General features: G+C 42.3%; 1 protein-coding gene across 3 annotated transcripts in view; it reads left to right on the top strand.

Moving 5' to 3' along the window:
• LPCAT1 (lysophosphatidylcholine acyltransferase 1) overlaps nucleotides 1–12,234 on the top strand; it is a 143,727-nt gene that overhangs the window by 71,087 nt on the left and 60,406 nt on the right. For all 3 annotated transcript variants that reach the window (XM_075585940.1, XM_075585939.1, XM_075585941.1), the window contains one exon: nucleotides 5,558–5,670. In XM_075585940.1, coding sequence (XP_075442055.1) covers nucleotides 5,558–5,670 — 113 coding nt within the window. The remainder of the gene's footprint in view (nucleotides 1–5,557; nucleotides 5,671–12,234) is intronic.

Below are 12,234 nucleotides of genomic sequence, written 5' to 3'. Positions count from 1 at the left end.
GCGGGACCGGGGGGAAGCGGGGACATAAGGGGGCATCCCCTGCTCCCATCACCCGGCGCGCTCTCTGATGCGGGACCGGGGGGAAGCGGGGACATGAGGGGGCATCCCCCGCTCCCATCACCCGCCGCGCTCTCTGACACGAGACCGGGGGGAAGCGGGGGGTGGGGGGGGGAAGCGGGGACATCCCCCGCTCACATAACCCGGCGTGCTCTCTGACACGGGACCGGGGGGAACCGGGGACATGAGGGGGCATCCCCCGCTCCCATCACCATAACTGCGGGCAGCAGGAGCACCAGGGAGGGGAGGGAGGTGGAGGAAGGCACAGATAATACTTACTGTGTCCTCCATCCTCCATGGGGAAAAAATGGCCGCTCGTTGGGGGCTGGCTCATATAGAGCCTGGCCGCGCGCCCACAAAGCCTGGGAGCGCGCGCCAATCATCTGTCAGGTAGGGGGAGTTTTTTTTTTTTTTTTTCAGCCAGCGCGAGCGCGGGAAATTTCAGCGCGAGCAGGGAAAATTTAAAAAACAAAACACGTGTGCTGCTTGGGCCAATAGTTACTCGCCCGGGGGTTAAATCCACCCGCCCCGGGCGAGTAAATGTATAGGATTGTCGAACACTGTATGTATATATACTGTATGTATATCTTTATATAGCACCATTCATGTACATAGCGCTTCACAGCAGTAATACACATGACATGACATAATGATATAAATAACACATAATACAAATAACACATGATGGGAAGAAATGCTTCAGACATAAAAGTGGCATTTAGGAAAAAGAGTCCCTGCCCGAAGAGCTTACTATCTAATTGCACTTCTTTAACTCAGGCAGTGCTGAAAAAGCTGTGTTAAACAGTAGGCATAAGAATAATAAGGATCCATGTTATAATAGATAAAGTAAAAAGTGATGCGCTGTCAGTGCTCATTTGCATTTCTAATTACCCAGAATCCCTGGCTGCTGTATAAACATTGTAAAATGAGAGATTATAGGCAAAGACAGGTTTGTGAATGTGCTCATATGTGGTATTTTTATTTGCTGTATAAATGTAATAAAAAAAACTTTAAAAAAAATTCACTGAAGGCAATAATATTACATTGGCTCTGAAAGGTCAGTCACACCGTTATCGCGACAACTCCCACTGACTTTTGATTTAAATGGGAGTTTGGGGTCAAAAATGGTGCAATCGACCACTTCGGACTATAGTATATTGAGTAACCACCTTAGTGACTTGATCTTGGTCCCAGAAAGTTTACATGTGCAGTTGACATCTACCTAATGTTTTCAACGCAAGAAGAGCCAATAAATAAATATATCTGCAATGCAGGATCCTGGCGAGGAAGAAGCCGATTCGGTTCTAGACTAAAAACTATTGCCTGGCTAAGTTACAGTATGTTTAACAATTAAATAGAAGTAGCCGTGTTAGTCCCGTTGCAAAATAAATGAGTTCTTCAGTTATTTGCTGATAAATAAAAAAAAGTTATTTATTTGGATTAAACAAAGTTTAACCCTGTATGTAGCTTTCAGGGGACTAATCTTGGAGAGTCTGCCATAAATGTTACTTTGACAGTTGACTATTCTTGGAACAGCAGCACATATATAAATGTTAGTTTAATGTGAAGTAAGTAGGCCAAGTCAAATACAGTATACAGGCATACCCCGGTTTAAGGACACTCACTTTAAGTACACTCGCGAGTAAGGACATATCGCTCAATAGGCAAACGGCAGTTCGCGCATGCGCCTGTCAGCATGTCCTGAACAGCAATACCGACTCCCTACCTGCACCGAAGCTGTGCGCAAGTGGGGAGACTATAGAGCCTGTTACACATGTGTTATTTATATCAGTTATGCACGTATATGACAATTGCAGTACAGTAAATGCATCGATAAGTGGGGAAAAGGTAGTGCTTCACTTTAAGTACATTTTCGCTTTACATACATGCTCCGGTCCCGTTGCATACGTTAATGCTGGGTATGCCTGTACACTTACTTTGTACATTCACCCCATCCTTTCTTTCTTTCTTTCTTTCCTTTTTACAGGATTTTTTTAGATCTGAATTTTGTTTTAGCTCCGGGGACCCCTCGGTTCATGATATACTTACCGGTTAAGTTACTGATTTTAACATTTTGCACTAGGGCAAAAAAAATGGCCACCAAATCTTGTGGGTTCTGTGGCCCGAACAGAAGCCGCAACGTCACTGGTTGCAGCTTCCTATTCTAAGCCCGTTTTAGATCCCCGTTAAAAAACAGGAAGTAGTAACGCCAGTAATTTCACAGGTAATTGTATCAGAACCGGCATTCTCCGCAGCTGAAAATAGCATGGTCAGCTCCAGAGGACCTCTTTGTGCAAATGGTGGGGTTGTTGCTTAGAAGGAAAGATGCTTATAGCTGTTTTAAATAACTATAGTTTTAAAATCAGATAAACTAATCCTTTAGATTTAATATTGTAATATCTGTGTCTGTACCGTTTATAGTTTTGAAAGTTATATTGTATTACTAAGGGCTAGTAAAACATGAAAGCATATATGTACGCTTTTTTTAAAATTATTTGTACATGTAAAACGTGACAATGTATAATTCTAACTTTTTACCTAAGCTGACCATCATATGGTGCTCCTGTTATAAATCCTGATTGTGTGTCTAACATAATGGCCGCCTTTCAGTTTCAATCAATCCTTCGGTCAGTGTAACTCAGCAGCTACAATGTATTCTTGTACTATGAGGGTAACATTATCTATTACAGTTTGCAGCTCAAACTGCTGAGAACATTGGCAACAAATGATCACAAACAGGAAAGTATTGCAAAGATCTTGCACTGCTTGGGAGGTGGGCTAAAGCCTGGTATAGATATCAAATGAGGCTTTAAAACTGAATAAAAAAGACATTGAGTTGAATAAAAATAAATAAAAAATGCAGTAAGTATTACCTAATGCTATAGAACTGATTTATTTAGAAAAAAAACCCATACGATTTCCTAGGTTTTTGCTGCTTTTTAAAGAGCAATTTGTGACTTAATATTGCACAACCCAAACAAATTCTTACCGTAAACTTTTTTTTTTTGCATGTTTTCTTGGTATGTTTCAGACTATTATTCTTTTATTTTGATACCATTAGATACTAGTCTTCGTCCCCTGCATGTCATTCTACTTTCCACTCCAGAATTTTTGAGCTGGGTTAATGAACTCGCTTTGGGACTACAGGCCAAGCTTTTGGCTTGCACATTGTGTACAATATCCTGTAAACTCTATAAAGTTGCATGTTCTGTTTTACGACCAGAAAGACCATCGTGTTTATGTGGTTTATTCTTATTCCCCTGAGATTATTATGCTGGCCAACATTTGAAAATATTATTTCGGGAATAAAACTGCAGGAGATTTCTGAAGGAAATAATGTTCCATTTTAACGCTCGGTTGATTATAAATGAATATAAACGCTTTGCAGAACAGTGCAGCCGGCTTGTGGTACTAAATGACCTCTCTATTTGAGTCACTAAACCACACTTGCAAACCTCCTCATTGCAATGCAGCAAAGCATAAGGCAACTTTAATATACTTGTTGGTGGAATATATCCTTTTTTTTCCCCCCCCAACACCATACAATCATATTCATTTGAAACAATAATCTCTATTTTTATTACCAGTTCAAATAATATGGAATTCTATGCAGTTCTGCTATTTTGATATAACAAATTATACTATTTTGAGAGACTTGTTTTATGCCTTTTTTAATTTTTAGTGTCACTAGATACGTGGTATAAAAGCAGTGGCCTGAGTATATTTTAAATCTTGTATTTTACTTTTTATTGTTGATTTTCTCAAATGGGATGCTGCTTTTTTTTCCCTCTTACAATCTAGGACAGGAGTGAGTAAGAAAAAAGGTGACAATTACTGTGCTCCAGATAGTGACAAATTAGTGGTTAACACCAAAACGTAAAGGTCATGTGACTTGTGATTAACATACAAATTTGAGGACGGTGTAAAAGGATAGAACAGACTGTAAAACCGTGATGGATCAAAAACAGGTGTAATTACAGCATATATAGTGTCTATCACATAACTTGGTGATTGCAACGTATATAGTGTAAAACCTGGGTTGTTGACAAATGAGATTCTGCTGCAGTTTAATTAGGATGGCTCAATATCCTAAGGGGCTATTAGCCCATAAAAAAAAGAAAACAGCACAAAAAATATCTCATTGTGTAGTACATTTATTATATTGTGCTATTCAAGCAGCAGGTAAGTATTCCACATACATCATAGTGAAATCAAATAAGTATGACGTTACCACCGTGCCTAAGACAGCTGGTCCACACACCAAGCGACGATTCCAGCAGGCTATGACCGGAATCGGAGATCCTGGACGTCTTCTCAATGGGAAGTCAGTTCCTTATGTTCCCGGTACCTATCCACGCTTCTGGTGGCTCAAGCGCTACTGTAGGGATCCTTCCACACTGACGGCTTAGGCCGATTACACTTGCCAAACTCAGGCGGCTGCTAATGACGTCACTGGCAGTGTCACCGAGTAGGCGACTCGCCGTTAGAAAGTCAAAAGGTCTAATTGTCGCAAGCTTATATGGCAGTAACAGTGTATCTGGAGTCCAAATTGTGCAGAGCTTGCACTCTAATTCCTACGCATTTCGTAGTTAGACTACTTCTTTACTACCTCCCGAAGAAGTAGTCTTTAACTACGAAACAGGTAGGAATTAGAGTGCAAGCTCTGCACAATTTGGACTCCCAAAATGCCAGGTATTTCTGTGGTGTTTGAGCGTGAGGTTATGGGGTTTGATTTCTGAGCCCGAACAACTTATCCACCGGAATACCTGTCATATTGGGACCCTGCCATTGTGATGGTACCAACACTCTCTTCTACCCCTCCTTCAAGCTCCCACAGTGATTTCTGGATTCATTGTGATCCAATTTGTATGTAAGTTTTATATTTCATGCATACTATAAATATTAATTTTATACTAATAGTGTGTTTCTTTTCTCTTTTTTTGCGCTCCGCTATATGTGTATGTATATTCGGTTGTTTGCCCCGCTGATCACTGGAGAGCGAGGAGCTGCAGAGAGACTTTTATACACACTTTGGGACATTGCAAGATTTTTGGGACCGCGCGCACTCAATACCTTTTTCTTGTGGACAATTTGGACTCCAGATACACTGTTACTGCCATATAAGCTTATGGTAATTAGACCTTTTGACTGTCTAATGGCGAGTCGCCCACTCGGTGACACTGCCAGTCACGTCATCAGCAGCCGCCTGAGTGCCGGGTGCGGCGGTTGCAGAGGCCCAGTGCTCTTCCCCGAGGCATTTAAATAATAACCATGATAACGCACGTCAAATGACGCTGTAGGGTCACATGAAATGACGCCGGTTCACCTGAAAGGGGGATGTGGGCGCTGGGACTGACAGGCAGGGGGCACAGCGCAGAAACTTTGCGCACCCCTGATCTAGGACTAGGACATTGTTATCCAAAAATGGCATTTCCCATTCCAATTGTATACTTTAGTTTTTATGCCACTTACTTAATTTGTTTCGTATCTATCCCTGTAGCATTAATCAACTACATTCGACCGGTGTTTGTTTCACGCTCGGACCAGGATTCTCGGAAGAAAACAGTGGAGGAAATCAGGAGACGGGCTCACTCCAATGGCAAATGGCCGCAGGTAGGTAAAATGCTGTATGTGTGTATGGGTATACAGGCATTGTGTGTAATCAATATATGCACATGCTTGAAAAATCTTGACGGAATCCTTTTCTGCTCTTTGATCTTAAAACTGTACATTCCACACGCTTTAAGATCGGAAATGTTCGACCCTTTGTATGCAAAGCGTTGCAGGCCCCTCTTGTTAAACTTGCAATCATTTGTCTGTAGCCCCCCGTATATCAGATCATATCAGACGGGATGAAGATCAAACCACGGAATTATGTGTTTTTGTTTGATAAGTCTGTCATACACGTGTTGCTAGTAATGGAAGCAAGTGTCAAAGTAGCATTTTTTTTGCCCTTTAAATTAGGGTGTGTTTCAGTCCCAGAGACTTCTGATGCTCTGATATTTGCCAATGCATTGTTATGGGAATAATATGGCTGTCTGCTGTCACTGAATTATCTCTATATCGTCACTAGCACACACTATGGCAAAAATGTAGGGTTGCTAGAGGCAATACGGGGCAATGAACTATGCCTCGTCCCGTAATTCAATTAATGTTTTATAGTAAAACAGGTCAACAGTGTTACATTTTAAGCACTCCCCTTAATATCATTTCTGAAGTGGAGTGTGCTGTTTCGGTCTCTACAACAGCGGTGCGCAACCCGGGGGTGCGAATTTAACTGCGGGGAGCGCTGGGTTTACAGATGCCCCGCGTGCTTCTCAAAGGCACATAAATTAAGTGCTGGGGAAGCGGCAAAGGCCTCTTAATTACCGTGGTTCAACGGCATCTGGAGACGCACGGGCTCATGCGACATCGCGTTGCTATGGCGTCATAACGCCCAGACGCCGGGAACCACGGTAAGGAGGAGGACGGGGGGTTGGGGCGCGCTGGGAGCAGGACAGCCGGCAGGGAGGCGCAGGGGGAAAGGATTGCGCTCCCCTTCTCTACAATACGGCTAAAATCACTACGCCATGCAGGATCTCCATTAAAGCAGCAGTCCAAGCAGCCGTTTTTTTCCCCTTCTTCCCCCCCCCCACTTAATATGTACATCAATACAATCCACATAGTAAGTAATTAGTTACTTTGCTGATTGATCCTGTCTCCTGTGATTGATTGGCGAAGATTCAGAACGGGTTCACTAAATGGCTACAAAGGAGTATTGTGAAGTCAGTGGAACGCATATGCATATTAAAATGCCGAAGTTCTGTGGGGAAGATCATGTGACAAGGCTGTCACTAGATACAATTGGTTTATTGCTAGAGAGAGGGTAGGGCTCAAAAAGGATGTGCCAGAACCTGTTTCAGAAGAGGAACGGCATGTGACTTTGTAAATGGTTGCTATAGAAACAAAAAATGCTTGTTACATTATAATGCATTAAAAATGGAATTCAGAGTTTTTTTTAAAAAAATCAAGTATTTTCTCATAGTACAGGACTGATTTATTTTAAAAAAAAAAGTAAAAAAAACACACACATGTAAAATATTGCTTGGTCTGCTACTTTAAGGGAACTGTCATGTAGAACACCCTATTAATTAAAAACTAGGTCTCCGGTTCAAGTTTTTTTTTTATTCACATAAAATTTTATTTTTTGCATTCCTTTTTCACATTGAGTAGTTCATCGACTATGAAAAGTGGGCGGCGGGGGGGGGGGAAATAAGTATCCTAGATCTTTTTTCTAAATTGCATGTGAAGAACTGCTGCTTCAATAATCTTATTTACTTTAAGTAATGAAGCGGACAGGCAAAATATTATCCAATAATACAGTACATTGTTCGGATAGGGTGATGCAGAGGTATATGAAAGAATGATGCACACATTACAAGTCACGTGCAGTATGTTATTGGTTTTCTACTGGTGCTAAAAAAGCAGTAGTAATAATAATTAAAATAGTGGATGCTAAGCACAGGTCTTCATCTCCCACAAAGGTGATATTCTTCATCCAAGCGCTCTGCCTTAGAAACATTCCGTATTATTATGGTACCACACCATGGGAGGTTGACTTTATCATGGTCACACTATGGCAAAGCAGTGGGGAGTACCTTATAAATGCCTCCACAGGAACGTTTAAGTTATGAACAGAATATGCTCCGTCTTTATAAACAAATGTTTGTTATATGTATGTGGCGAGAAAAAGTTTGTGAACCCCGTAGAAGTATGTATGTATGTATGTATGTATATCCTTAATTATATAGGGCCAACCGTGTACTCGGCGCTTTATAAAGACAATACAGTACAGGGAATTATAATAATACAATAAGCACAGCAAAGTCAGACAATAGGAAAGGAAATTCCTGCCCCAGAGAGTTTGCAACCTTAGTTTTTCCATGATAACCTTCTTGAATCAAAACCAGTCTCTTCTTAAATATCCAATAGGGTTTATATTAACCGATTCCATGTCTTTTTGAAACAAAATGTTGTATGAATTCGACAAACAATGAGTAATGAAATGTCAGGACATGTGCAAAAGTAGCGAAACCCTGATTTTATCAGCTAAATTAATGGGGATAATTAGAATCAGGTGTTTTAATAATTTAGGTAGATCTTCAGGTGTGAGTTTGAGAGGCCCCACCCTATATAAAGATCAGAAACTTTGTGAGTTTGGTCTTCACCATACAGATGTGTGGAAACACGTCATGCCACGATCCTAAAAAAACCTCTGAGGACATCAGAAAAACAGGGTTTGATGCTTATCAGTCTAGAAACAGTAAAAAAAAACAACACAATTTCTGTGGATTTGAGGCTCCACCAATCCACTGTCTACAAATGAAGAAAGTTCAAGACCAAAGTCACGCTACCCATGAGTGGTCGCCCTACCAAAATCTCTCCAAGATCAAATCGGCAAATCATCCAGAAAATCACAAAGAACCCGAGAGTAACATCCAAGGATCTCCAGTGGGGAAAAAGCACAACCTCGGTGCTATACCCCCAAAATGTGCTACAAATGTGCATAAAGTACAATACTAGTAATATGAAATCAACACATAAATGTGAATACGTGAATGAATGTCAATGTGATCAATGATCACCTCTTAAATTTGGAAGTCCTGCAGCCAGGAGGTGACAAGGATTGTCCAGATCCTATGTTGGTCCTAAAGAAAAAATTGTCCTCCTCGGCACTGTTCTTCCTCAATCAGTGCTCAGTGTTTTGTATAAAAAAATGAGAAAAGAAAACGGTGTATAGTAGTGAACTGTGCACTTAATCAATATTATCCTTGGGTAAATATCCCACCAATTGTACAAGAATGTAATGGTAGACAGATACCATATATCTTAGACCACAATTCTTTAAAAACACCAAAAAGGAGAAAAGAACATGTGGTATATAATTTCTGAGAAAATCACCTAGAGTGTGAATAGTAGATAATTTCACCTTTTATGTAGTGCACCAAGTACAAACACTTGATCAGGACTGAATGGAACACTCACAATGCACTGGTAATCTTTAACGTAGTCACCAGTTGATGGTGAGTGGATACAGATAATGGAAAGTTGTCTCAGTAGTGATGGGGAGAGACAAAAAAAGGAAAATCTAGTACAGATCCACAAAAAATCTAAAATTTAATAACAAATCTAAAACGGACACCGGGCGTGCCACTTACAACTCATCCTTTAAATGCTTTATGAGAAAATGAACCTGGTTATGGGTTGTCTGCAGAGTCTCTTCACTTGGATTCCTCCAGATTCTGGTCCCTCCGGTCAGATTTCCTCCGCAGGGCTCCAGCTGATGGTCATGCCGGCGTGTAGTAGGGCTCAAGCGTATGGTCCCATCGGCGTCCACATGTGTTTGTATAGCACAGCGTTTAGCAGGAGAAAACTCCTCCTGATTCTCCTCAATGCTTCACGTGATGACATCACGCGCACCGTCTCTCGTCCTCCCCCACACGCTCACAGGGATACCGCCTCTCTGTGAATCAGCACAGCGCTCTCCTGCACAACAGCTATTCCAGAGAGCAAAGCAAGCAGAAAACCGCAGGGCATATGCACAGCAATAACGTCCAGCAACACCAGGCTCTCCACCGAATATAGGATGTAAAACACCATACGTGTTTCAGAAGCTACGGCTTACCCACCCTACCTGAGGAAGTAAGCCATAGCTTACGAAACGCGTAGGGTGTTTGGTGTTTTACATCCTATTTTCGGTTGAGAGCCTGTTGTTGCTGGACATTACTGCCGTGCATATTGCCCTGCGTTGTGTGTGGGGGGTATGGTGGATAGTGTGTGTGTGGGGGGGGGGAGGGGGCGGGTGGAGGGGGGTAAGTTGGTGTGTGGGGTTTTATGTATGTGGCGGGAAGGGGCTAGTGTGTGTGTATAGGGGGAGGGGTATTGAGTGTGTGTGTTGGGAGGGGGTATTGTGTGTGTGTGTGTGTTGCGGGAGGTACTGTGTGGGGGGAGAGCGGTGAGAGTATGGGGGGGTGGGGAGAGAGGAGGGGCATAGGGTTGTGAGAGATAGAGGGAGGCCTCACAAGGCTGCTGACACTGGGGTCGGTGTGGGGGTGGGGTGGTGCCTAGTTGAAACTGTAGTCCTGGGCCCCGGGAAAGCTGCCTATGACCCTGGCCAGGAGGAAACCACTGCTCTCTAAAAAGAACATTGTTGCCATCTGAAGTTTGCCAAAAAGCACATAGATGATCCACAAGACTTCTGGGACAATGTTCGCTGGACAGACGAATTAAAGGTAGAACATTTTGGCCTCAATGAGAGAGGTTATGTTTGTCGAAAACCAAACACTTCGTTCGAACAGAAGAATCTCATCCCAACCTTCAAGCATGGTGGTGGGCGTGGGATAGTTTGATGCTTTTCTGCCCCAGAACCTGGATGGCTTGCCATCATTGACACAACCATGAATTCTGCATTGTATCAGATTCTAGAGGAGAATGTCAGGCCATCCGTCTGTGAGCTAAAGCTGAAGCGAAAGTGGGTCAAGCAGGAAGACAATGATCCTAAACATACAAGTGGATCTACAAAGGAAGAAATTCTGCATTTTAGAATGGCCTAGTGAAGTCCGGACTCGAACCCCATCTAAATGTTGTGACAGGACCTGAAGCGAGGTGTCCATGCAAGGGAGCCCTCAAATATCAGAGTTGAAGCAGTTCTGTAAGGAGGAATGGGCCACGATTTCTCCAAACCGATGTAAGTAACTAACCAGCAGTTACAGGAAACGCTTATTTTATGTCATTGTTGCTCAATGTGTACTGAATCTAGAGGTTTACATACTTTTTCACACATGGATATTGAATGTTGCATCGTGTGGATAAATAATTGTTGAAAAAGTCAACAAAAGTCAACGTATTCTCGACACTGTGTGTGTGTGTGTGTGTTTGTATCTTTTAAAGTTCTGTTCCCATAGTGCTGTATAGGTTTAGGGTTAGGCCATGGGCATTTACAAGGGCTCAGTCTGTACAAAATGCAGAATGTTTTATGTAAAGGTTTCTATTGAAAAGGGTTATATAATTAGACTTTACGCAGTGTTTAAAGAAACACACATGGCTAATCTTCCCCGTTAATTCTGACTTGCACTGGTGAATTTGCAAGGTACAATAAGGTGTAAAATGATACATTGATTATCATTTCCTTCCTATTGTATATAATATAATTTTTTTAAAATTGTTTTACAGTTTAATGTACATAAATAGAATGATATTATTGACAGTCAAATATAGTAATAGTTTATAATCTGATATCGATATATATATAATTATTATTATTTCTCTAAGGATGTCTGTACATCTCTCTGTGATAGGCTAAACGGCCTGTCACTCACCCAGAGACGGCCAATGAAGATGCACATCCCTCCCCCTCTGTGATAGGCTGATCAGTCTGTCACTCACCCAGGGACAGCCAATGAGACTGCACATTGGTTGTGTAACATCCTTAAGTGTCGCATATGAAATGTCAGAGTTCAAATTGGAGGTGAAGAATACAAGAATTGGACTCTGCACTTAATCATCAACCCTGCAACTGTGATAACTTTGCTTTCTGAATGCTCTGACATTTTTTTTCACATCTAAAGACTAACAGTCTAAGCTGCTGTGCCACACTGCCCTCCCAGGCCCTCCTACTCCTCATCTCCTCCAATACCTGGGAACTTTCCCTTCCTACCGCTCTCCCTGCATCTCATTACCCCCTCACTATTGCTTTTTCTGTTTGCCGTTTCCTCACTCCTTTGTAAACTTTTCTGTTCTCTCCAACTTCTCCACTCCTTCTATTCACCTCTCTTAGGCTGCGCTTATAGTGCCTGGTGACGCAACGTCGCTCCAAAACAAATCAATTGACTCCGTCGCCAGCGCTTATAGTAAGCGCAATGGCGTCTGAGCGACGTCGCGTCTGAAAATTTGGAAGCAGGGTCTATTTTGATTTTTTAGAGACAGTCGCCACAAGTGACTTTCTCTAAACCAATCAGAGACCGCGGTCCGCCCCCTTTGGTGATGTCGCTGGCGACAGTCGTTTCAAATCAAATTACAACTTTCGCTGGTGGCGACGGCGACGGGTGACGTCATCGGCCGTGTTGCCGTCGCCAGCACTATAACAGCGGCCTTACTCTCTCCTTCCCTCCGCCTATGCCCAGATATTGCACCACTATT

Source organism: Ascaphus truei, chromosome 2, assembly GCF_040206685.1.
Source record: "Ascaphus truei isolate aAscTru1 chromosome 2, aAscTru1.hap1, whole genome shotgun sequence".
Classification (NCBI taxonomy): Eukaryota; Metazoa; Chordata; class Amphibia; order Anura; family Ascaphidae; genus Ascaphus; species Ascaphus truei.
Note: the sequence above shows the minus strand (reverse complement) of the source record. Positions and strands in the feature narration are given on the sequence as shown.